This window comes from Chrysochloris asiatica, unplaced genomic scaffold, assembly GCF_000296735.1.
Source record: "Chrysochloris asiatica unplaced genomic scaffold, ChrAsi1.0 scaffold00019, whole genome shotgun sequence".
NCBI classification, from domain to species: Eukaryota; Metazoa; Chordata; class Mammalia; order Afrosoricida; family Chrysochloridae; genus Chrysochloris; species Chrysochloris asiatica.
This window is the reverse complement of record NW_006408537.1, coordinates 2242413-2268690: the sequence shown is the minus strand read 5'-3', so window position 1 is coordinate 2268690 and position 26278 is coordinate 2242413. Positions and strand designations below refer to the sequence as shown.

At 38.2% G+C, this 26278-nt stretch overlaps 1 protein-coding gene across 1 annotated transcript in view; it reads left to right on the top strand.

The window, feature by feature from the left end:
* The window catches only part of PKHD1 (polycystic kidney and hepatic disease 1 (autosomal recessive)), a 722421-nt gene that overhangs the window by 290245 nt on the left and 405898 nt on the right, over positions 1-26278 (top strand). The window contains 5 exon segments of the mRNA XM_006835767.1: positions 5369-5579; positions 7423-7580; positions 9897-10088; positions 14543-14668; positions 18012-18142. Coding sequence (XP_006835830.1) covers positions 5369-5579; positions 7423-7580; positions 9897-10088; positions 14543-14668; positions 18012-18142 — 818 coding nt within the window.

Genomic DNA, 26278 nt, shown 5'->3' with positions numbered 1-26278 from the left:
TGGCCTCCAAGGAGCACTCTGGCTGCACTTCTTCCAAGACGGATCTATTGGTTCTTTTTGCAGCCCATGGCACTTTCAATATTCTTCTCCAACACCATAACTCAGAATCATCAATTCTGATAGGGATTAAGATTTCAACCTATCTTTTTGGAGGGTACAATTCCATCCGTGACACAAACCCCTCTTTTTGTGTCAGTGAGATTCTACATGTCCATGCTCTTATAGACTTGAGTGTCCGTCTGTATCAATACCTTAGTATGGAGTGTTTGTGATTTTTGTTTGTCTGTGTCTATACTGGACTCCTGGTGTGGTGCTGTCAAATCAGCACTGGACTTTGAACCACAAGTTCAACAGTTAAAACCCACCAACTGTTCTTGGGAAACCGTTTACATGGTCGTCATTAGTTGAAACCAATTTGACAGTATTTAACAACAACATACTGAGCATAGGCCCTGGAGGTCAGGGCGTCTGTTTACTTCATCTTTGTCTCCCCAAGTCCACAGCCATTGAGTCATTTCTGACTCACAGTGACAGTACAGAACAGAATAGAACTGCTCCACAGAGTTTCAGAATCTGGAAACCTTTATGAGAGTAAACACTCTCAACTTTCTCCCTTGGAATGGCTGTTGGCAGCCCAGTGCTTAACTCATTCCATGACCAGGACTCCTTGTCTCCCTTATACCTAACCATTTTAATCTACAGATAAGAAAGAACAGCATTCATTATTTTGCTGTGGATACTTGAGAAGCTGAAACCAGAAATGAAGGGGAAATAATGTGCATATAATTGAGAAAAATATTTCTAGTTATTTTATGACTATTTTAATATTTATATCCTAATGTGGACATTATTTTATTGAAATGACATTATTCCTTTTGTTAACTGTTTGGAGAGATCTTGGCAGAATTAATTTGGGATAAAGATTGAAGTCCTACAAAATAATCAAACAGAGGACAATTAGAGATTATGAAGTGTGCTAAGCCACAAAGATTATTATTTCTCTCCATGCACATTTAGTAAGAATGGTTCTCTGGGACTGTGTAATCATGGATGAATGACACTGGAATGTTTGAACAATAATTTTAAGGAAATACAATTATGAGTCAAAGTCATTAGCAGGAGTAAATGAGCAGTTTGTTGGATAACAGGTCAACTTTGAAAGCCGAGAGTGGTTAAACATCATATTAAAATACAAGTTAAGAGCACAACCCTTTTTAATTTAAGCATATTTATAAACTCTTGAGCTTTTTCAATGGTATTTTTATTTGTGACTTGATTTGTGGTACACAAAGGAAGGGAGCTGCTCAATCTGTGTTTCTTAAGAGTTCTGTATAGTGAACTGACTCACATTTCCAATGTGGGCAGTGCTTTCTTCATTACAGAGTTCTGTAGGTCCACCTTGTGTGGCATTTAAATACCATTTGCAAAGTAATGAATATAATTTTTGAGTATCAAAGCTAATTGGGTACAGTTAATTTACAGTTATTTCCAGAGGCCAGGAATTCAATTACTTGTCCAGTTCCCTGGTACTGGATTTCAGAATCTGACACTGGCAATCTCATAACTGTACAACCTTGTCCTTGAAGAATCTGAATTTCTCAGGTGTGGGTTAATGCAGTAGACTGCAAAGCCATTTGAACTGCAAGGTCAGCGGTTCAAGCTCACCAGCTGCTCTTCGGAAACCTCATACAGGGTCACTATGGATTGAAACCAACTCGATGACACTCAACAACAACAACAACAACAACAACAACAACAACAACAATAATCTGTACACTCTACTAAAGGGAACAAAAAGCCTACCTTATTGTAAAGCTACCTAGCATGTGTTTGGTTTATTCTATGAATGTTTGCATTTCTGTTTCTGTAGGATAAGTTCTGGACTGCAAGGTCAGTTTGAACCACAAGGCTGGTGGTTCAAACTCACCAGCAGCTCCTCAGAAACCCTATATGGGGTCACTGTGAGTCAGAACTGACTTGATGGAATTTAACAACAACTTAGATACTGAATATTATTTACTTATTTGGATAAGCACTGGACCACAAAGTCGGTCTGAACCACAAGGTCAGTGGTTCCAACTCACCAGTCACTACTTGGAAACGCTATACAGGGTCACTATGAGTTGGCACTGACTTGAAGGCACTTAACAACAAAAATTAAAGCATATGTTATAGTAAGGAGCCCTGGTAATTTGGGGAATTATGAGTTGGCTGCTAATCACAAGGTCAGCAGTTTGAATCTACCAGTCACTTACTTCAGAAAGATGAGGCTTTCTGCTCCTGTAAAGATGTACAAACCTAGAAACCATATAGATGGTCACTATAAGTTGGAACTGGTTTCACGGTACACAACAACCATTATTACTATAAATTATGTAACTCAAGTTTCCCCAGGGTTCCCTGAGTCTCTTCAACCTGTGGCTATTCCTGTATGGTGACCCCTTGTGTTACAGAGTAGCACTGAATTTCCTAGATTTTTCTTGGCTGTAATCATTATTGAAGCAGAATGCCAGTCTTATCTTTGGTGGTAGTCCTGGATGGGTTCAAACCACCAACCTTTGAATTAATAATTATGCACCAACTGTTTGTTCCACTCAGGGGCCTTTGAAGTACAATAATTTATACTGATAGTTAACACATGATGTTCAAAAACATCTGGGATGTGGTTCTTTCATTCTGATTTCCCTATCATTTTAAAAGAATAGTTAGTTGAAAAATATCTTTGTTGTTTCTACTCTTGAATCTGCTATGCATACTGGTAGCAGGTATTTACAGCATAATGATTGAGGATTGTGAACAATGAATCACACAGTTTGATAGCATTTTGTCATTGACAAACATTTTTCTATGCTTGGTATCAACTTTTCTTTTCAGACATTCAAAAAGGAATCATTGCAATACACATGTATGTGCATATACATATAAATAAACTTTATTTCATCTTATTATTCCCAAAGGTTAAAACATGCAAACTCAGAATGAAATTAAAATGATTTTCTTTTGGGATGATTTATGTCTTAATTTTCACCTGACCTATAATTAGAAATTTTGAACTCTGTAAATTTTTTTACGATAAAATTATGGCCCAAGTAAACTTTAGAAATTATATCATTAACCCAAAGACCTTTCTAAATCTAGAAAAGCATCGTTAGCACAAGTTCCTGCACACATACAAATAAATAAAGAAGAAAGTTTAAAATAATTTGAAAATGATTTATTGTAGGCCACCTCGGTAGTTAGAGATTCGAGTCTTATTACTTTACTTTAGTGCAAGAAGGGAGGACAGTAACTTGCTGTGGGCTAAGGGTAAATTATGATCTATTGCAAAGAAGGAAGGAAATGTACTAAAGAAAGGGAAGGAGTTAGAAGTAAGCTATGTATTTTTTGAGGTATTGCTTTATATAATGGTTTGAAAAAGCACTTGGCTTTGACTCTTGCTGGAAAAGACCAGAGTAAAATGTGAGCGAGACTACCTTCTTCAATCTTCAGTAGTTAGGAACTAGCATGCTTGTGTAGGGAGGAATAGATGGGTGCAATTGAGCCTAATAAATCAAAATATGCACAGTTAAAAGTTTCCCCGTCTTCAACTTTCCCTCACAATTCTGTCCTGGATATATTATTTTAGAGTTGGAAGGTGCAAAAATGGTGTGAAGAAAAATACTTCATTATTATACTAGGGAAGTAGAGGGTACAATTCAGGATCAGAAACAACTCAGGAAGTAGCAATTCTGTAGTCAGAAGCATATCTTCTCAATCGTACCACAGCATGCCTCTCTCTGGTCTTTGGTCTCTTAGCCACATGGTCCCATGGCCTCTGTCCTGCTCAGGCAAGTGTAAAAGTTCCCTTACTGCTACTGATAAATGCCTAAAGGGCACTCAGTTCTGCAGGTCATGCTCCTTTCAGAAGGCACTCAACTGTACTCTTTCAATGGTCCAAGAAACTCACTGCTCTGTCTCTCTATCTCTCCATGCTGCTGCCTCTGCTGCTGCTGCCAACTCTTCAAAGAATAGGCTCTTCCATGCCCCTTCTTTCTTGATGGTCTTGAGATGTTCTGTTCCTGTTTCTGTGATGGCTCCTTTTAAACTTAGTGGGCTAGCAAAACTAACCAATTTCCATGTTAGAGCCCCATATACCCAATTTGTATGGTCCCTCCCAATCATTTGGTAGGAGTTACAAAAACCATGGCTAGAAGAGACATATTAAGTAAATACACTGTACCACACGAGGAATCATTTAATATACCCAGATTTAGGATAACTGTTTAAAGGTGATTTTGAATTTCTACTCTGTTAACACTTTCTGAAGTAAATTGAATTCTTTGGAATGGAAATTAGTTATGGACTTCTACATCATAGTCAGCAATCATTTGTCTTTATTTAAAATAAGAAAGTAATAGGAAAAATTCATTCTCAAAGCAGAGTTGTAGGGAAGAACTAAAATACACTGATGGTCTATTATGTGTCAAGGTCCAAGCTAGATATTTCATAGATTTTATTTCATTTAATCTGTTAGCGTAGTGGTTACAAATCAGACTGCTAGTCTCATGGTCAGCAGTTTGAATCTACCAGCTGTTCCATGGGAGAAACTTGAGGCTTTCTGCTCCCCTAAAGATTTATAGCCTTGGAAACCCTGTAGAGGATCGCTATGAGTTGGAACTGACTCCAGGCACATAACAACAACAACAACAAACCCCAGTGAGGTAAGAGATTGCTACTTTTGGTGTGTAATTGAGGAAGTGGAAACCCACCCTTAAGTAGACTACCTGAGATTCCATTGTGAGAATAAGGCAAAGCTGGGATTTATACACTTTACGACTCTCTGCCCTATTAAATAAGGAGTGTGGTGGCTCTGTATGATAAGCACTGGACTGCGAAGCACAAGGTCAGTGCTTTAAGCCCACCAGCCACTCTGTTGGAGAAAGATGAGAATTTCTGCTCTTGCAAAGATAATACAACTTAGAAAATCTATACAGGGTTGCTATGAGTTGAAACAGACTTGACAGCATTTAACAACAAACTCTGTTAAATATGAGAAAACTGTTAAGTGCCATCAAGTGGGTTCTGACTCATAGTGACCCTGTGTATGATTTCTGAGGTGGTACATCTTTATGGGAGCAGAAAGCCTCATCTTTCTCCTGTGGAGTGACTGAAGGGTTCCAACTGTTATGTTCAATGCATAACCCTCTGTGATGCCACCAGGGCTCTGGAGGAGAAAACCAGCATTAGGAAAAGTGAAGGCCTTGGTGTTATTAACCTTGATGCTTGTTTTTCCAGGTTCTTCACTCACAGCGTTCTTTGGTTGAATAACGTTACACTTTTATTAATCATTAAAATCATTTAAAGGCAAATTTTCCTTGGGCTCCTTTAGGTCCACTACCAGAAGTAATTGTCACCCATCTTCGAGAAGCTGCCCACGCCTGTGACACTGTACTGGCTCTGGAAGATGCTGTGGACTGGCAACCTGGGGATGAAGTTGTCATCATCAGTGATGTAGGTGCTGAAGATGCCAAGCCTAGGGATGAGATTGTCATTGTGGAGACTGTGCACAATGCAGATGTCCATCTTCAGTCACCCTTGAGGTACTGAGCTGTCAGCTTGGCTAAATGCTAATGGAAGATGAGATCTTAAATGTGTTAAGAATCTGGATATTTGTTAGTCTTTCAAAATATATTTTTATATTAAATAATGCTAGTGCGGTTAAGTGCTGTTGAGTCAGCTCTAACTTATAGTGACCCTAGGGGTTTCTATTCATAAGGTTTTCAGTGACTAAATATTTGGAAGTAGTTCGTCACTTCTGCTGCACAAGACCTTTTTAAAGTGTTGAAGAGCAAAGGTGTCAACTTGAGGGCTAAGGTGTGCCTGACCCAAGCCATGGTATTTTCAATAACTTCACATGCATGTGACAGCTGGACAGTGAATAAGGAAGGCCGTAGAATAATTGATGCTTTTGAGTTATGGTGTTGGAGGAGAATATTGGAAGTGCCATGGGCTGCCAAAAGAACCAATAGATCTGTTTTGGAAGAAGTGCAGTCAGAGTGCTCCTTGGAGGCCAAAATGGCCAAACTTTATCTTTCATACTTCGGACATATTGTCAGGAGGGACCAGTCACTGGAGAAGGATATCATGTTTGGTAAGGTGGAGGATCAGAGAAAAAGAGGAAGACCTCCAATGAGATGGATTGGCCAAGTAGCAGCATCGATGGACTCAAGCATGGCAACAGTAGTGAGGTTGGCCCAGAGTCGGACATTGTTTCGTTTTGCTGTGCATAATGTCGCTATGAGTTGGTACCAACTTGATGGCACCTAACAACAACAACAAGGGGTTTCTAAGGAGTGACTGCTGGGTTTGAACCTCTAACCTTCTGGTTAGCAATCCAGTGTTTATCCTATATCACCACATCAGGACATTTTAAAATTGTGGTGAATATATACATAACAAACTATTTGCCATTTCAACAATCTTCATGTGTACAGTGCCATGACATTAATTATGTTCATCATGTTGCTCAGCCATCATCATGAACTGTTCCCAATTTTTCCCGTAACCCTTAACTGATGCTTAGCGTTCCTTAAGTATTGTATCTGTCTTTCCCCTTCACTCCTACGCACCCCTGACAACCACTAATAAGATGTTTTATTTATAACTGGAATCATACAATATTTGTTCTTTTATGTGACTGAGTTATTTTACTCAACGTATTATTTTCAATATTGTAGCAAGTGTCAAGACTTCATTTCTTTTTATTCCATTGCATGCATGTACCACATTTTGATAGATACTTGGGCTGTTTCTTTTGGCTATTATGAATGAACATTCATAGATACTCTTTAGATTTTATCTCATTTAATCTCTTATACCCATAGGAGGTAAGAGATTGCTACTTTTGCATTGCCACTGAGGAAGCTGAAACCTGGTGTATAAGTATCAATTTGCATTCTTGCTTTTAATTCTTTTTGTAGTCCTAGGAATTTTGATAAGAAAATCATAAAGCATGAAATATTTTTAGGATCTGGACTTCTTAAATAAATTTATCTTGTAAGACCCTAAATCTTCTTTCTGCTTTTAACAAGTTGTTGTTGTTGTTAAGCACTGTTGAGTCAATTCTGACCCATAGCAACCCTGTATAGGGTTTCTGAGGAGCAGCTGGTGAGTTTGAACCACCTGCCTTGTAGTTCAAACGGCTTTGCAGTCTGGTGCATTGACCCACAGCGCCACACCAGGACTCCTTTAACAAGTGGTTAGTGTAATAATTGACAGTATCCAGTTTTCATGTACTGTACCCATTGTCTGCTTTTCTGTATTAGGATCTCAAAAGCTATAGATCCCCAAATGAACAATCACACTAATCTAGTGCATTACGGTTCCTAATAAGACTCAGAGTATGACATTTTCAGATGTGTCTTTCTCCTTTTTTCTTCCCAGATATTCTCATGACTTCACGGAGAGTTGGGTAGCTGGAAAGCATCTTGTTTTCAAGACCACAGTGGCTTTACTCAGCAGGAATATTGTCATTCAAGGAAATCTTACTGATGAGATAATGAGACAACTTGCTTCATGCCAGGAGGCCAAGGTTTCAGAAGGTAGAGAAGTATTTTGCTGAGAAATCCAGTGTTTGAACAAAAAATGCCCACAGTTTGGGAAAGTAGTTACTTCTTTAGGGGGCAGATTTCTTAAAATATTAAATCTGGAGACCTTCAAGAGAAGTTTGAATCTCTTCTGAGTTAAACTCCCTGGTAATGATATTGTCTTATCGCTGTTGCGAGGTCTCTTTTACTATTCTTAGGAAAACTGTAATTCCAGAATGATGGGCTCAGCAGTACATTCTTGTAGGACTAGACATGTAGGACTTTCTTATTCCCTCCCCCCGCCTTTTTTTTTTTTTTTTTTTTTCAGTTTGTTTTGTGAACTATCACATATTTTAGGTAAGTGGTCCAAAAAGTCAATTTATCTTCTAGTAGAGTAACAGGCACTGAATCACACTGATGTGCCTATTAAACATCTATTTCAGGCATGGTTAGTTTAGTAGGTTATGTTTTGGTCTCCCAGCCTATAGATTATGAGTCTTTCACATGTAGTGGAGACATCATTTGTCAATTTTGGTGCAGGATGCTGTGGGTGTCAAGGATGACTCCCAGGCATGAGCTCTCAATGGATGATGAGGCTACTTACTGAGATGGGAAGAGCATACTGTTTGGGGGAGGAAGGGTGAAGATCATGAGTTTAATTTTGAGCCTATTGAAACTAAGCTGTCAGGCCAGTACCTAATTGGAGATGTCTGCTAGTATCTAGAGTCTGGAAGAAATGTTGGGGCTGAAGATGATGATTTGGGACATTTCTGCATATAAGTACATGTTGGTATAATTTTGGGATATGGTTGGGTGTGGACAGTTGTTAGTAGTATGAGGCACCTTGATCCCCTACCTTGCCCCACTTTCATTCCTGAGTCATCACAAGCATGTCATTTTGGTGACATGTTTGGGTGACAGTTGGTGAAAATCCAGTGACTGTCAAACTTCAGCAATCTGCTGAATTAAGATCTGAATTCCATTCAAACACTGCTCATAATTTCTCATACAAATGGTTCTCTGATCACAATTTGTGAGGTATTGTGCTCAATCGTGCTATAAGACCATGCTTATAGACTTGTGCCACTATGAGTCTGCTAGCTCCTAAGAGAGAAAAAAAACAACTTCTAGTTTCATTACAATTATTAAATGTTATTATAAAGTTCTCAAAATAAAAGTAAATTCATAGATCTTAGTTAAAACAAATGTTTCTCACTCCTTATTTGTGTTGTGCTGAATGTAGGAGTAAGGCAGCTAAATGAAACAATAAGAGGCAAGGACACTCAAAAAATATTTTGAGTCACAGATATAAATCATTAGTATTTTGATAAAGCATACACATAGAAACCGCATCTTTATTCACCTCTTACTGTGTTCATTCTCTGAGCATTAGCAAGTAGCTGGATTCTAAAATTTACTGTGGATTACTTGGGAAAGATTATTAGCATGAACAATAAAGAATCAATTCAGGAGATGATTGGTTCTCCAATCTGAGGCTAGTTTATACAATCAAATGTCATATGTCAACAAAAAGTGGCCTGAACCTTGAGGCCACAGCTGTTTCTAGTAATCATAGTTGTGAGTGTTACATTCTTATAATCTAGTGTCCTCTGGTCATCACAGGATTCACCCTAAATTGAGCTGGCCACAAGGTTTAGGAAGAAGGTTTTAGTACAGAAACTGCTCAGTTATTTCTCTGGAACCTTTTGCCATTTTTGCAGCGGCATTTATTACTAACTGTGGAACAAAGTACCGGACCACAAAGTTGGTTTGAACCACAAGGTTGGTGGTTCAAACTCACCAGTTACTACTTGAAACCCTACACAGTCGCTGTGAGTCAGAAGTAACTCAATGGCACTTAACAACAACAACAACAATCTATAAAGTATCAAAATAAAGGCAAAGCCCTATTAGATGGCTTTGGATAAAAAGTGCTGTGACTACATTCAGTCCTCACATTTCTTCCCTACAATTATCAACCCTGAGAAGGTCATTTTATTGCATACTTCCTCCAGGGGATCTTTTGGATTGAAATAAGCATCTATTTAGCTTGGGCTTGTTGGTTAGAGTCTGGCTCTTTGTGGCAGTAAATTAAAATGATTGATTTGGAGGTTTCTGGAAATAATAGAGTGAAGGCAACATCATGTCCTAGTTATTGGATCTTTTAATTAATAATCCACAGAGGATAATCAAAGAGAGAAGGAAGTAAATTATTAAATGAAATAAACAATTATGGTTTTTTATTTGTGTTGACCGTACCCTTCAGACTGGGAGATTTGTCTAGAAGCATGTTTAACATGCTTCAAGTTCCTTTCTCATTCTGTGTTTCAGGAAATTTACAGGACTGTTTGTATTCCAAGAATGAGAAGATGCTGGGATCCAAGGACATGGGGGCCAAAGTCATCATCCAGTCCTCCCCAGAGATGCCCAGCCAGGTCCAGCTGAGGGGAGTAGAGTTGCAGAATTTGGGGCAAGCCTTTCAGAAACATTTAACTTCACTGACTCTGGTGGGAGCTATGAGAGGTGAGGCTAATGATTCCTTATTTTTCTTTCCTCTTTTCTCCCATATTCAAGGCATACATGCAGAAGTATAAGGGATTTAGGGATGGACAGTGGGAGACCTGGTATGGCACTGTGGGTTAATGTGCTGGACTGCACAGGATCTCTATGGGTTGGAACCAACTGGATGGTACGAAACAACAAAAACAAACTGTTTATTTGGGAAAGCAGTAGCTCCATGAGATAAGCACTGGACTGAGAACCACACGGTCCATGGTTTGAGTCTGCCAACCGCTCCATGGGAGAAAAATGAGGCTTTCTGCTCTCATGAGGATTTTAAAAAAGCCTCAGAAATCCTATAAAGGGTTGGAACCAATTCAAAGGTACTTAACAACGACAACAAGTGTTTATCGTTGTAGGTACAACAAAAGTGGAGTGAGCTAGACAGATAGAGTCTTTCAATACTGCTTCTACCATTTACTAGCTTTGTGACAAAGAATTGTTTAGACAATCAATGTGATGGGAATCCAGACCCAATAAAAAACACTTTTGTTGTCTTAGTTCAGAATAATCTTCTGCAAGGGAAATGGGAAAGAACAGTGTGAGACCCAGATGCTTTGTCTGGGAACATGGAGGAGGTTGTTGTTAAGTGCCATTGAGTCAGTTCTAACTTATGTTGTTGTTAGGTGCCATTGAGTTGGTACCAAATCATAGTGACTCTATGCATAACAAACAGAAACACTGCCCGATCCTGGGCCAACCTCACTATTGTTGCCACACTTGAGCCCATTGATGCTGCCATATTGCCAATCCATCTCACTGGGGCTCTTCCTCTTTTTCTCTGACCCTCCACCTTACCAAACATGATATCCTTCTCCAGTGACTGATCTTCCTGACAATATGTCCAAAGAATGAGAGACGAAGTTTGGCCATCCTGGCCTCCAAGGAGCACTTTGGCTCCACTTCTTCCAACACAGATCTGTTGGTTCTTTTGGCAGCCCATGGCACTTTCAATATTCTCCTCCAACAACATAACTCAAAAGCATCAATTCTTCTACGGTCTTCCTTATTCACTGTCCAGCTTTTGCATGCATATGAGGTTATTGAAAATACCATGGCTTGTGTCAGGTGCACCTTAGTCTTCATGCTGACATCTTTGCTGTTCAATACTTTAAAAAAGTCTTGTGCAGCAGATTTACCTAATGCAATGCGTTGTTTGATTTCTTAACTGCTGCTTCCATGAGTGTTGATGGTTCATCCAAGAAGAATGAAGTCTTCATTCTTTTCTTCATTCATTCATTCATTCCTTCATTCAATCTTTTCTCCATTGATAAGAATGTTGTTTATTGGTCCAATGGTGAGGATTTATTTTTATTGAGATACAATCCATACTGACAGCTGTGGTCTTGATCTTCATAAATAAATATTTTAAGTCCTCTTCACATTGAGCAAGCAAGGTTGTATCAGCTACATATTGCAGGTTGTTAAAGAGTCTTCTTCCAATCTGACTTGAACCTCTGGAAGTTCTCTGTCAATGTGTAGTTGCAGCCATTTCTGTATTACCTTTAGTAAAACTTTACTCAAATGGAATATCAAAGATATTGTCTGATGATTTCCACATTCCATTGGGTCACCTCTACTTGTATTGGGCACAAATATAGATGCCTTCCAATCAGTTGGCCAGATAGTTGTCTTCCAAATTTCTTGGCATAGATTAATGAGTGCCTCCAGTGCCACCTCACTTTGTTGAATGATTTCAATTTGCATTCCATCATTTCCTGGTGTCTTGTTCTTTGCCAATTCCTTCACTGCACCTTGGATTTCCTTCTGCAGTATCATTGGCTCTTGATTATATACTACCTCTTGAAATGTTTGAAAATTGATCATTTGCTTTTGATACAGTGACTCTGTGTATTCCTTCCATCTTCTTTTGATGCTTTCTGCATCATCCAATAACTTGCCAAGAGAATTCTCCAGTAAGGAAGACAGGCTTGCATTTTTCCGTCAGTTCCCTCAGCGTGAGAAATGCTGAGCGTGTTCTTCCCTTTTGGTTTTCTGATTCCAGATCTTTGCACATTTCGTTGTAATATTTGACTTTGTGTTCTTGAGTTGACCTTTGAAATGTTCTGTTCAGCTCTTGTACCTCCTCATTTCTTCCATTTGTTTTAGCATCTCTATGCTGCAGAGCAAGTTTCAGAGTCTCTTCTGAAATCCATTTTGATCTTTTCCTTCTTTCTTTTCTTCTTAATGACTTTTTGCTTTCTTTGTCTATGCTGTTCTTGATGTCATCCCACAACTCTTCTGGTCTGCCCATAGACGTAGTCAATTTGATTTCTGTGTATTCCATCTGGTGAGGTCCATGTGTATTTTATGTTGTTTAAAAAGATATTTGCAATGAAGAAGTCATTGGTTTTGCAGAATTCAATCATGCCATCTCCAGCATCATTTCTATCACCAAGGCCATATTTTCCATCTAATGACCCTTCCCCATTTGTTTCTAACCTTTGAATTCCAATTGCCAGTAATCTGTCAGTTTGTCATACTGTGGTGGCTTGTGAGTTGCTGTGATTCTAAAAGCTATGCCATGGGTATTTTAAATATAGCAGGGTCACCCATGGTGGACAGCTTTCAGATGAGCTTCCAGATGAAGACAAACTAGGAAGAAGAAGTGAGACGAACAACTTTTAAATATTTATTCCCAACACAATGCACAGTGCCTAAACATACAGTTGATGGTATTGTTGTTGTTAAGTGACATTGAGTTGATTCCGACCCATAGTGACCCTAGATAGGGTTTTCAAGGAACAGCTGGTGAGCTTGAACCGCCAACCTAGCAGTTCAAACGGCTTTGCAGTCTTTTGCATTAACCCACAGCGCCACACCAGGACTCCATATAGTTGGTACTAAGTATATATCATGGAGACCTGGTGCGACACTGTGGGTTATTCTTCTGGACTGAAAAATTGGTTTGAACCACAAGGTTGACACTCAAGCTTTCCAGCCACCCCTCAGAAACCCTGTCGCTATGGGTCGGAACCAAACTGACAACACTTAACAAGAAGACTGATAACATTTAACAACAAGAAGAAGTAAATATTTATTCATTGACTGATCTAGACTTCATAACATAATACAGGGGCCATAAAATGTGCCTATAAAGCTACAGTAATGATTTTCCTAAATGTTTGTTCCTTTTAGCATAGTATAGCCTTCTTCCTTTTTTGTTTATAAATCTACTATGATCATATGTGAAAGCCAGTTTCCTCATGTCAACCCCTGTCCTTGCTTAGAATATAGAAACAGAATCACTTGGCGTCTAGAGGCAGGGATATCATTGCCTGACAAGCTAGAAATATGAAATCACCACTCAAGAAATGACTACCACATTTCCTCATGTTCTATGTGGTTTTCAAAGATCAGGGTTGGCATAATTATAAGCAGTACCCTTTCTGTAGTCCTTCAATTTTGTTTACCTGTTCTTTGCCCTGTTGTGATGAGAGTTGGTATCAGAGATGGCACCCACTAATAAATAGTGTAGCCATATGTTCTTTTGTGGTTTGGCCATACACTCTTTTATAGATGATGATTTTCTTTTCTAACAACTGGCCCTTGAATTTCACTTTGCTTAACTCACTGGTATATTTGAGAACTATTGATTTTCTTGATTTGATTTGATTGCTGCTTCTAGCTTTTGAACTTTTGAATCTCATTAAGGTGTGAGGGATGCTTTTAGCTATAATACAGTTTGCTTTTGACTCCTGATGTAGTGCTATAGGACAAGCACTGGACTGTTAACCAAAATGTTGGCAGTTCAAACCTACAAGCTGCTCCTTTGAAACCCTGTATAGGGTTGCTATGAGTTGGAATTGACCACATGTAACAACAACAACAGCTTGTTTTAGATGTGATAAACAAAACCTGAAGAAGCTTTGTGATTCACTCTTATAGGGTCCATAGGTGGTGCAAGTGTTTTGCACTTGATTTGTGTCACTGTGGGTTAATGTACTGGACTGCAAGGTCCGTTTGAGCTGCAAGGTTGGTGGTTCAAGTTCACCAGCTGCTCCTTGGAAACCCTATGCAGGGTCACTATGGGTCTGATCAGACTCGATGGCACTTAGAAACAACAACAACAACTAACCAGGTAATGACACTGTAGTATAAGCACTGGACTGTTAACTGCAAGGTTGGCAATTCAAACTCACTGGCCACTCTGAAAATCCTTTACAGAGTCGCTATGAGTCAAAACCAACTCAACGTTGCTTAACAACAAGTAACCTAAAGGTTGGTGGTTTGAATCCACCCTGTGGTACCAATGAGGAAAGCCCTGGCAGTCTACTGTGGTAGAGATTATAATCAAGAAAACCCTCCTGAGCACAGTTCTATCCTGACACACATTGGGGTCACCATAAGTCAGAACTGACTTGATGGCAATGAACAGTCACAGTGGTGTAAGTCTTACCTTATTCTTTCCTATCCAGATTCTTACATACAGAACTGTTCAGTGTGGAGCTCTTTCAGTAGAGGCCTCAGCATGTCCAGGACTTCGGGCCTGAAAGTGGACAGTAACGTGTTTTACAATATTGTAGGTCATGCACTGCTGTTGGGTAAGTGAAATGAATGTGTTTATTTTTGGCATCCTTAAGAAGGATGCATAATTTTTCAAAAGGAATTAGCCTAAACGTGTGAATTCCCTATTTATAAAAACTTGACTTCTGAGTTTTGGAAACAGGTCATAGTTCAAAATTCTAAATGTAAATTTATTTGTCATCTGTTGACTCATTAAACTTTTACAATAGAAAAGTCATCTTTTAACGGTGACAGTTTAGTTCAGGTTAATAAATATTGAATTTTAATTTTAAATTTTAATAAGTATTAAAGTTTATTGGAAAGAACATTCACAATAAATTTAGTCACAAAAATATATCTTTGACAGTTTTACAGATTGTGAAGGCTGGATGTTGGCCAAAGATTTAAAAATCTTGAATTTTGTTATTTGCTTCAGTGGCTTGCTGAAGAATTCCCCATTTCAGAACCTCCTAACTGGTCACCTGTATCTATTTTGCTTCTTACAGTTCATTACCTTTAAAAAAATTCCTACAATTTTCATAAAAATATCAAGTTCCATTTCAGCATTCCTTTCCTTAAAATCATTAAAGAGTTTCTTAATACAGTTAAAAATCCGTAACCTGGTCTACACCACCCTCTCAATGAGTTGATCTTTGAAAACTGGTTTTGCTCTTGATTTCTCCCTCTCAGGAACCCTGGCAGCACAATGGTTAAGCACCCAGTGGCTAACTGAAAAACTGACAGTTCAAACCTACCAGCTGCTCTAGGGGAGAAAGATGATAATCTGTTTCTAAAAAAAGTACAGCCTTGGAGACCTTATGAATCTGTTGTATTCTGTCCTACAAGGTCACTTATATTGTAATTGATTTGATGGCAATGTCCCTTTTTTCCCCTTCTTATCCCTCTATATTCGAAGGTGACACTGTTGTTGTGGTTGCTAAGTGCCTTTGAGTTGGCTCCAACTCATAGCAACCCTGTATAGGATTCCCGAGGTTTGAATCTGTAATCTTGCAGTTCAAACTGACCTTGTGATCCAATGCACAAACCTGCAGCACCACACCAGGACTCCTAGAGTATAGTATATTTTAATTTAATTTAGGTTTTCAGTTAGTAATATTTTCTCCTGCCTTAGCGTTTTGCACAGGTTTTTCCTCTGTTCGTACTAGTCATCTCTCTAAAAATCAAACCAAACCAGTAACTATTGAGTAGATTCCCATGATCTACTTACCACCAGGCTCCAAGACAAGTCTCTCTGTTTTAGCCATTTTAGCACCAATTAGCACATGTCAATTATATGTCATATTTGTTTTCATATTATTAATAGTTTTTAACCAATGACACTAAATCCATACTGTTTAACACATGAATTTGCTGAAAGAACTGAATGAATTAATAAACAAAGGCTTTCTATAATCAGAATAAAAAAAAAAGAAGCAGAGGTTTGCAATGAAAGTAAGAATAATTATACTTATTAGATTTTTATATTTTAATTAATACTGTGATGTATTTCACTTAATAATAATTTGTTGAGATTGAAGCATATAAAGATTCTAATCCTAGAGGAAAAACTACTTAGTGAGAAAATATGGATCTTATAAGCTTAGAAAGAAAGCTCTAGCTTTAAAAGTTTAAGAATTAAGGACAGTAGAGCTGACCACTTGTAGAAAAATCTGAATATAAAGGAGAGCTACAGAAAAGTCAAGCTAACAGATGTAGGATTGACATTGTTTATTATTTTTACTGTTGTCTGTGGAAAGAAAATGTTTACTGAAATCTTAAGCATAAATTTAGAAAGGTTATCTGTCTTAGGCTAGGTTCTCTAGAACAACAAAACCAGGGACACATACAAACACATACAAGTACACATGAAGGGGCTTCAAAAAGTTCATGGAAAGAGTATTTCTCTTTGAACTTTTGAAGTACCTTTTCTGTCTGTATATCTATTAATCTATCTATCTGTCTATCTTTATCAATTTATTTCAAGGAAATTAATTATGTATTTGTGGAGGCTGCAAGTCCCAAATCTGTGGATCAGGTGTTAGGCTGGAGGCTTGACTCATGTGACTGTAGCACAGATTGACAGGGCAGATGACAGGCTGTGGCTCATAGGAATGCAGAAACTGGAAGGTCCCAAATCATCAGATGGCAGAGTACTGGTTCACAGGGCTGCAGAAACTTTTTGAGTCCCAGAATCAGCAGATCAGACAACAGGCTATTAACTCAAGTCTCAAGAACTGGAGGTTAGATGATGATGAACCAGATGTAGGATCCAGAGCGGTTAGTGAGCCCTAGTGGTTGACCTTGCAGTCCAGCACATTGACCCACAGTGCCACATCAGGACTCTTTCTCTCAATATATATATATACAATATTTATAATGTATGTTGTTGTTAAATGCCTTCAAGTCTGTTATGACTAAATAATGTTGCTAAGGTTTTTAAATCTTTGTGGTATAGATAATCTCAGTGGCTAATGGTCTTGAACCTTGGACCCTATCAGGAGTCACCACACTCCCTACAACAAGCTATGGACAATATTGAGGATAATGAATATTCTGGAACATGTAATTGTGCTCATGAAGGACCTATATATAGACCAAGAAGCAGTTGTTCAAACAGAACAAGGGAACACCAAATGTTTTAAGATCAGGAGAGGTGTGCACAAGGGTTATATTCTTTCACCATATTTATTCAATCTGTATATTGAGCAAATAATCTGAGAAGCTGGATTATATGAAGAAGAATGTGGCATGGGGATTAGAGGAACTCATTAACAACCTGCAATATATAGATGATACAACTTTGCTCAAAATTTAGTTTTCCATTAAATAATTTAAATATGTTTTATTTTATTATATTAATTATAATATCCTCAATGTAACAGCAGGTTTTATTTTTTAAAAATTAACTTCTGATTCATGATTCTCTAGAACTAAAAGGTTCATGTGATCTGTAGCTCCTTGTCTTATTCATAGATGAAAACTTAGAAGCAAAATCTAAAACAACCCCTACCCTAAAAAAAATGAAATATTGTTGTAATGCCCTTTATTTTCCTAAGTGGCATGAAATGCAATGAGATAACATAGTATTTTGTTCTCAGGTACATACATGGAGATGAGATACATCTTTCGGAATACTATTCTTAGAAGAAAAATTGGTAAATATGAAGATTGTCTTTAATTATATTATAGTCTATTGAAGTTGTCTGAAATTGGGAAAAAAGCTGTCCTAAGTTTGTTGAACATGTTAAATGTTTTCTAAATAAATGTCATGTATATGTATGTTTGAACTGTCATGTTTATTAATAGAATCAAGGTTGTTGGGTTGTGTGTTTTAATTATGTTTATTAATCCATGTTTTTGATTTATATTCTTTCAAATTAGACTGGTCAGAACAGGGGAATATAATAAGAAACAATGTGATCATCAGTGTTTCTGGTGCTGAAGGACTTTCTAATCCTGAGGTGTTGACACCATCTGGAATCTACATCCGTAATCCCACCAATATTGTGGAGGTAAGATCTTCAGCACTGTTAGGAAGATCAGAGCTAAGAGGGCTTTGAGTTCATGCTAAATATTAGTTGGAGTGGCAGCCTCAGTGGCATGGTATGAAATGTTGACTTGTTGCACTATAGTGTTAAGAAACTAATAGTTGGTTATATGTAAGCAAGTGATTGGGGATAAATGCACTCACTATTTCTCTTAGAATTTCCTCAAACTTTCTTGGAAGTAATATCTCAATATAGAGCCAACAAAGTAGATACTGATATTTTTTGATTGCTTCAAATAATGTAAACCAAAGTTTCACTCTGAACTGTCCATTGTGAGTGCTGATTTTTGTGTTTATTGATTCCAATGCCAAGCACTTATTAAACCTTTACTATCTTACTGCATGCTTTATTGACTCTGCAAACACATTCAACTATGTGGATCATAATGCTGCTAAGAATGGATATTCTAGAATACTTATTGTGCTCATGAGAATTCTGTGTATAGACCAAGAGGCAGCCTTAAAACAGAATAAGGGGGTACTGACTGATTTAAAATCAGGAAACTTGTTTGCCAGGGTTGTATCCTTTCATTATACTTGTTCAGTCTGTATGATAAGCAAATAATCTGAGAAGGCAGATTATATGAAAAAGAACATGGTATCAGGGGTTGGAGGAAAACTCATTATTTTTCCAACCTGAGCTATGTAGATGACACAATCTTGCTTACTGGAAGTAAAGAAGACTTGAAATACTTAGCTGATAAAGACCAAAGATTACAGCCTTCAGTATGGATTGCACCTTAATGTAAAGAAAACAAAAATCCTCATCACTGGGCCCATAAATAACATCATGATAAATGAAAGATTTAATTTTGCTTGGATCTGAAATCAAGGCTCATTAGTGAAAAATCAAACAATATATATCAAATTAAGCAAATCTATTGTACGAGACCTCTTAAAAGTGTTTAAGAGCAAAGATATTACTTTGAGGTCTAAGGTGTGCCTCACCAAGTTATGGTATTTTCAGTCACCTCATATGCATGTGAAACTTGGACAGTGAATAAGGAATACCATAGAATTAATGTATTCAAATTAAGGTTTTGGTGAAGAACATTCTAAATACCATACAGCCAGAAGAACCAACAAATCTGTTTTGAAGGAATACCACCAGAATGCTCCTTAGAAATAAGTATGGCAAAACTTTGTCTCTTGTACTTTAAATATGTTGTCAGAAGGAATCAGTTCCTGGAGAAGGGCATCATGCTTGGAAAAGTGGAAAGTCAGTAAAAAAGAAGAAAACCCTCAGTGAGATGGATTGACAGAGCAGCAGCAACAATGGGCTCAAACATAATAATTGTGAGGCTGGCACAGGACACGGCAGTTGTACTTAGTGTCTGTTGTACTTAGTGTCAGTATGAGTTGAAATTGACTGGACAGCACCTAAAAAACCAACATCTTACCCTGCATGTTGACTTTTCAGAGTATTCAGGACTAAAGTCACAGTGTGTCTGAAATCATGGAAGATTCTTGGAGGATAAAGTACACTTTGATAGCTTTGATTTTTTTTTTTATTCTATTATTTAGTACAATTGAACATTATTATCTCTTGGTAAATTTCTGTCCAGACACTTTAGGGAATTGACATATCTGGGTACAGCTTAGTCATAGATCTATGAGTGAAGAATTGCTTCATAGTAGAAGGAAGGTCTATTTAATTTCTCCTTTGCCAATTGTTTTATCCCATTTCTCATCTATGAAAGAGTTAAGGCTCTCATTCTTCCAGGGTGCTCCTCTGAGCATCTCCTTGTCATGACAACTGTGCCCTATTGCTGAACAACTGAGAAAACTTCTGAATCCCTCTGATCATCTGTTTTCAATTACCTTCAGCTGAATAACCCCTAATAAAAGTTGTGGTTATCTTCTCAACCCTCCTCATGACTCTTAATTACATTTATTTCAAGTACAGCACTTACACACTGTTTTAGGTGCCTAATGGGGGCAGCTAATATGCCAGCGGAGGAAAGGAGGCAGAACTGCACAGATTTCAGAAAACCCAACTCTAGACCCGGAACAATTGAAACTGTTTAACTTGCCTACGATGACAGGGTTTGTTGCATGGCTCTGCCAGCAAGATTTGGCACCTAAAGTACCATGCTTTGACATGCCTTCTTTGATACCGTAATTGTCCAATAAAGACCAAATCTAGAATTAGTAAGAAGTGACTTTATTAAAAAAGATTATTGTAAAAGGGGAAAGGGATGACTGTAATGGGGGCCGGGGCTTGGACTGTTACAAGGGTGTGAAAGAAAGAGATTTATTGTTATTGTTGTTGTTTTAATTGAGAAGTAGATAAGCTAGAAAGAACTGGGTGTGAAAAAGTGGGACGAAAGGGCTGGGTGTGAAAAAGTGGGATGAAAGGGCTGTGTAGTCAGATCTTTTACACTGAGGCAAATCTGTTCTCCTGGAGAGGTCCTTGTTGTTGTTGTGAAGTGCCGTAGAGTCAGTTCCAACCCATAGTGACCGTGTATAGGATTTCCGAGGGGCAGCTGGTTAGCTTGAACTGCCGACCTTGCAGTTCAAATGGTTTTGCAGTCTGATGCATTAACCCACAGCGCTGCACCAGGACACTGGAGAGAGCCTTAGAGGACCTCTATTCTGGCTCAGGATAAGGGTTGGCCAGTGTTCATAGACTGAAAAAAGGAAATGCTTAACCAAAGTTTAGTTAACAAGAATTTTGTTCCCATTGATCAGTAGAGATATGCAGTGCAGCTCATCATTTATGAGGCAAAAAATGAGAACTTGGAGGCCTTTTCATAGGTAAACAAGGGAGCATCTATGAGTCTTATCTAAGTCGCATGGTCTGAGAATAAAGGTTTAGATTAATACAGATTCATTGGGTATGTTGTTTGTTAGGTGCCATTGAGTTGATTCTGACTCATACCATCCTTCTGTATAATAGAATGAAACATTGCTCAATCCTGTTCCATCCTTACAATCATCCAAACCAAACCAAATCCACTGCCATTGAGCTGATTCTTATTCATAGCTGAGACTGTATGTCTTGAAGGGAGCAGAAAGACTCATCTTTCTCCCACTGAATACCTGTTGGATTTGGATTGTCAACCTTGGGATTAGCTGACCAGTACTTATCCTTCAGTTTCTTCACAATGTTGTTAGTTGTTGTTAAATACCTTTGAATTGGTTCTGACTCATAGTGACCCCATATAGGGTTTCTGAGGAGCAGCTGGTGAATTTGAACCATCAACCTTATAGTTCAAACTGACCTGGAGGTCCAGATCATTATCCCACAGTGTTATGCCAGAACTCCTTCTTCACAATAGAAGGTATATGTTAATCCATTATTATAGCCAGTTTATCAATCCATTTTATTGAGGTTCTTCTTTTCCAACGACCCTCCACTTTACCATATATCTTAGTTATCTAGTACTGTTGTAATAGAAATACTACAAGTGACTGGCTTTAAGAAACAGCATTTTACTTTCTCACAGTTTAGGAGGCTAGAAGTGCAAATTCAAGATTCTGGTTCTAGGAGAAGACTTTCTCTATATATAGGTTCTGGAGTAAGATCCTTGGCTCTTCTGAGCTTCTGCCTTTGTTTTGTCTTCGTGTAACTTGGTATCTCTCTTTCTTCCATCTCGGCTTCTCTTACTTTCTTGGTTTATCTCTTTTATACCTCAAAAGAGGTTGATTTAAAACATACCCTCCACTAATCCTGGGAGTTCTTGTGTGGTGCTATGGGTTAATGCATCGAACTGCAAAATGGTTTGAACTACAAAGTTGGTGGTTCAAGCTCACTAGTTTTTCCTTGGAAACCCCATATAGGATCGCTATGGGTCGGAACTGACTGCAGAGCTCACAACAACACACAAATCCTATATTATTAACATAACAAAGACAGCCCATTTCCAAATGTAATTATAACCACACTCATGGAATTTAGTATTTCAGAGGTACACAGTTCATGATACCCTTCAGGGATGGGTCCCTGAAGTCTCAGTATTGTCACTTATAAGGACCATTCTAGTTATGCTTCTTACAAGACAGATTTGTTCCTTCTTCAGGCAGTTCATGGTTTATTCAATATTCTTTGCCAACATTATATTTTTTTTTCTTAAATGTTTTATTGTGAATTATGTGATAGTTTACATGGGAGAACATTAGTTTTACATTCATTCTATCGTATATCATCTCATTGCCATGGTTACAATCCCCTCCATGCAATCCTTCCCCATACCCCCCAGCTCTTCAGCACACAGTCGCTCTCCCTCTCTGGATCTAAAGTCTCCAGCTGCTCCATTGCTCCACGTCATCATCTCTGGCTCCATTTCAGGCATCACTGCTTCTCTGGGTAGGGTCCCGCTCTCTGCTCTTCTCCCTTGATGGTCCTAGGGGCCTCCACTCCTAGACTGAAAAGTTACTCACTCCCCTCCTTGCTATAAAACGTCTACTTTTACATTTCCGACCCTCACAATCAGTCCTGATAACAATTATTCACTATTGTATCACAAGAGACCCGTCTGCATTTCATTGCATCAGCCCCGCCTAGTCAGATTCAATACTACTCACTGGAGGTTCTACCTTCCTCCAAGCCCTCTGGATCTAGGTTCCCTCTTGAAAGCTTGTAAGCCAGTCACTTCTTGCCTTTGTAGCCCCCTACTCCCCATTTTGGGTAGCCAATGTCCAAGTTGCCCATCTCTGTCTACTCTGTGTGTGGAGGGGCTCTGTGTGTGGAGGGGGTGGGAATGATTCTTGCTGTAAGGACTTGTTCCCTCTTTTGAGCTACTGCTTCCATAGGTGTAGGTCAAGTTCATCAAATTGTATGAGAATACTTTTTTTTTTTCCCCTTCTTCTTTTTACTTCTGGTTGAGTTCTGATCATCCAGTCACTGAAGCCAGGATAAGTGGGTATTATCTGCAAGTGTGGGTTTTCTTATGCATATGCCCTCTCTTCTTATCAGCTGGATGCTTCACTCTCCACTCTAGTCCTCTGTGGCTATGTCACTGACTCTGGGTCTTGCCACACTACTGGCCAACCAGGTCTTCACCCGGGTTCACAGAAGTCTAGTGAATGTGCCAACATCATATTTTGAGTGTGTCTATTCTTCTTTAATCTTTTTATTTAATTGTCCATGATAAACAGAGAGAATACTGAAGTTGTCAAAGATTAAATTTTACTTGAATCAGTAATCATCAGCCATAGAAGTAGAAGTCAAGAAATCAAACATTGTATTGAATTTGGTAAATCTGTTGCAAAAGACCTCTTTAAAATCTTAAAAAGCAAAGATGTCATAGGAATATTCTTGACACATCCATCTTTGATGAACTTACAATTCTGTAGTTCTCTTGTCATTAAATTAAAACCTGGCTTTTAGACCCTGGCTAGTGTAAGGTCTTGTACATAGTAGTTCCTCAATAAGATTTATTAAATGCAAAGAATAAATGATTATACAGATAAAGAGTGGGGAGAAGAAAGATGAAAGTAGAGAAAAGATTTTAAAATCATTTTGATGACTGAGAAATCAGATATTTAATCTGTGACACCATTTAGATCCTGTTGGACTCATCTGTGACTTAAATCTTGTGCAGTCTACTCTAGTATTTTATGGCTATAATACTGGCTGTATGTTATGCTAGCTCTTTTGTAGTCTGTTGGCTGAAATGTGCCATTATTAAAGTCAAAGGTTATTACTGGGCCTATGAGCAAAGCCTAAAAAATATGAGCTTCTCCTGCCCCTTTACAAGCAATGAAGTTCATTTCAGCCTTTGAGCAAGCAGTGAATTAGTGTTTATTGAGTCCTATGTGGATGAAGCACAAAGAGCTTTGGATCATATTTTTAGGGAGGTATCTTGTATTAGTTCCCTAGGACTTCCATAACAAAGCACCAAAATGGTAGCTTATTAGAACATACATTTATTTTCTTATAGTTCTGGAGCATGGTAGTTCCATTACAAGGTATTGGCAGGGCCATGTTTGCTCTTCCCCAGCTTCTAGTAGCCCTAGATGTTCCTTGGTGTTTAGATGTACCTTCACGTGTCTTTCTTCTGCCTCTCTTTATGTCTCTTCTCCTCCTTTATAGGACACCTTTCATATTGGATTAGTATCCACTCAACCCAGTAAGAAGACTTCAACATAAATTTTGGAGGACACAATTCAGTCCATAATAGACTTTATTTCCAAGGGGAAATAAGTTACAACCACCACCACAATAACAATGTGTGTATGAGAGTGTGTGTAATGCAAGGCACAGAAAGCAATTGGTGGAAAATGTTGCCATCCTCCAGATTGTTCTATTCTCTGGTTTTGGTAAGAGAGATTCCTTTCTGCTAAGGAACTGTTTCAACGGTGGTGGCTTTTGTGTTCTGCTGTGTGAGGTGTTCCTTTTAAGGGAGCATATTCAAGCCCTGTATGTGCTTAGTTTTCATGACCTTTCTTTTGCCTTGCTCTTCAATTTTCTCTTAGCATGGAAATTATTTTTTTTAAAGTTACTACATTATTGTGATTAATGGATGTTTTTCTATATTTTATTAAACATTTTATTTAAATATGGTAATAAATTTACAAGAAGTTGCAAAAATAAAACTGTTCCCATGTACCTTTCATCTGAATCACATCACATAACATCACACATACATTGTTGTTGTTTAAGTGCCATGGAGTCAGTTGATTAAATGCAGACAGCTGTCATTGTGCAAGAAAAAATGATTGCTATCAGGGTTCTAGTTGATACATGCATGGGTTTATTCCAAATAAAACGTGTTAAAACAAGTCTTTGCAATTAATGGATGACTGCAGATAAGTTTCTTAGTAATATGCTTATCTTAGTTTCCTTAGGGTGTTTAAAAAAAGATTCAATCAACATTGTAGCTTCAGAAGGAATCTTCTGGAACAGTTAAATTCAACTCAGAGAGGCCAGCTCAGAAGGTTCTGGTGACTATTTTATGGAATCTTAATATTTGGAGTCCTGGTGTGGCACTGTGGGATAAAGTACTGGATGGAAATGTCGGTTTGAACCACAAAGCCAGTAATTCAAACCCTCCAAGCGCTTCTTGGAAACTTTATACAGCATTGATATGAGTTGGAACTTACTCAATGGCACTAAAAAGTAACAACAAACCTGGGTAAATTTTCTCAAAGGATGCAGAATAATCATTGTTATTGTTGTTTGTACTGACTCATAGCGATCCTATGCACAACAGAATGAAACACTGCCCAGTCCTGGGCCAATCTCACAATTGTTGCCACACTTGAGCCCATTGATGCTGCCACTTTGCCAGTCTATTTCACTGGGGATAATCCTTTTTCTCTGGTTCTCCACCCTACCAAACATGATATCCTTCTCCAGCGACTGTTCCCTCCTGACTATATGTCCAAAGTATGAGAGACCAAGTTTGGCCATCCTGGCCTCCAAGGGCACTCTGGCTGCACTTTTTCCAACACAGATCTGTTGGTTCTTTTGGAAGCCCATGGCACTTTCAATATTCTCCTCCAACACCATAACTGAAAAGCATCAATTCTTCTATGATCTTCCTTATTAACTGTCCAGTTTTCAAATGCATATGAGGTTATTGAAAATATCATGACTTGGGTCAGGCACACCTTAGTCCTCAAGCTGACATCTTTGCTCTTCAGCACTTTAAAAGGACTTGTGCAGCAGATTTGCCTGATAAAATACATCTTTTGATTTCTTGACTGCTGCTTCCATGAGTGTTGATGGTTCACCCAAGAAAAAAAAGTCTTTGACAACTTCAATCTTTTCTCATTGATAAGAATGCTGTTTATTGGTCCAGTAGTGAGGATTTTTGTTTTCTTTACATTGAGATACAATTCATACCAAAGGCTGTGGTCTTTGATCTTTATCAATAAGTATTTTAAGTCCTCTTTACTTTCAGCAAGCTAAGTTGTATCATCTGCATATCTCAGGTTGTTAATGAGTCTTCCTCAAATCTTGATGCCATGTTTTTCTTCATATAACCCAGCTTCTCAGATTATTTGCTCACCATACAGATTGAATAGGTATGGTAAAAGAATACAACCTTGTCGAACATCTTTAAACCATTCAATGTTCCAGTGTTCTGTTTGAACTGCTTCTTGGTCTATTTACAGATTCCTCATGAGCACAATTAAGTGTTCCAGAATATTC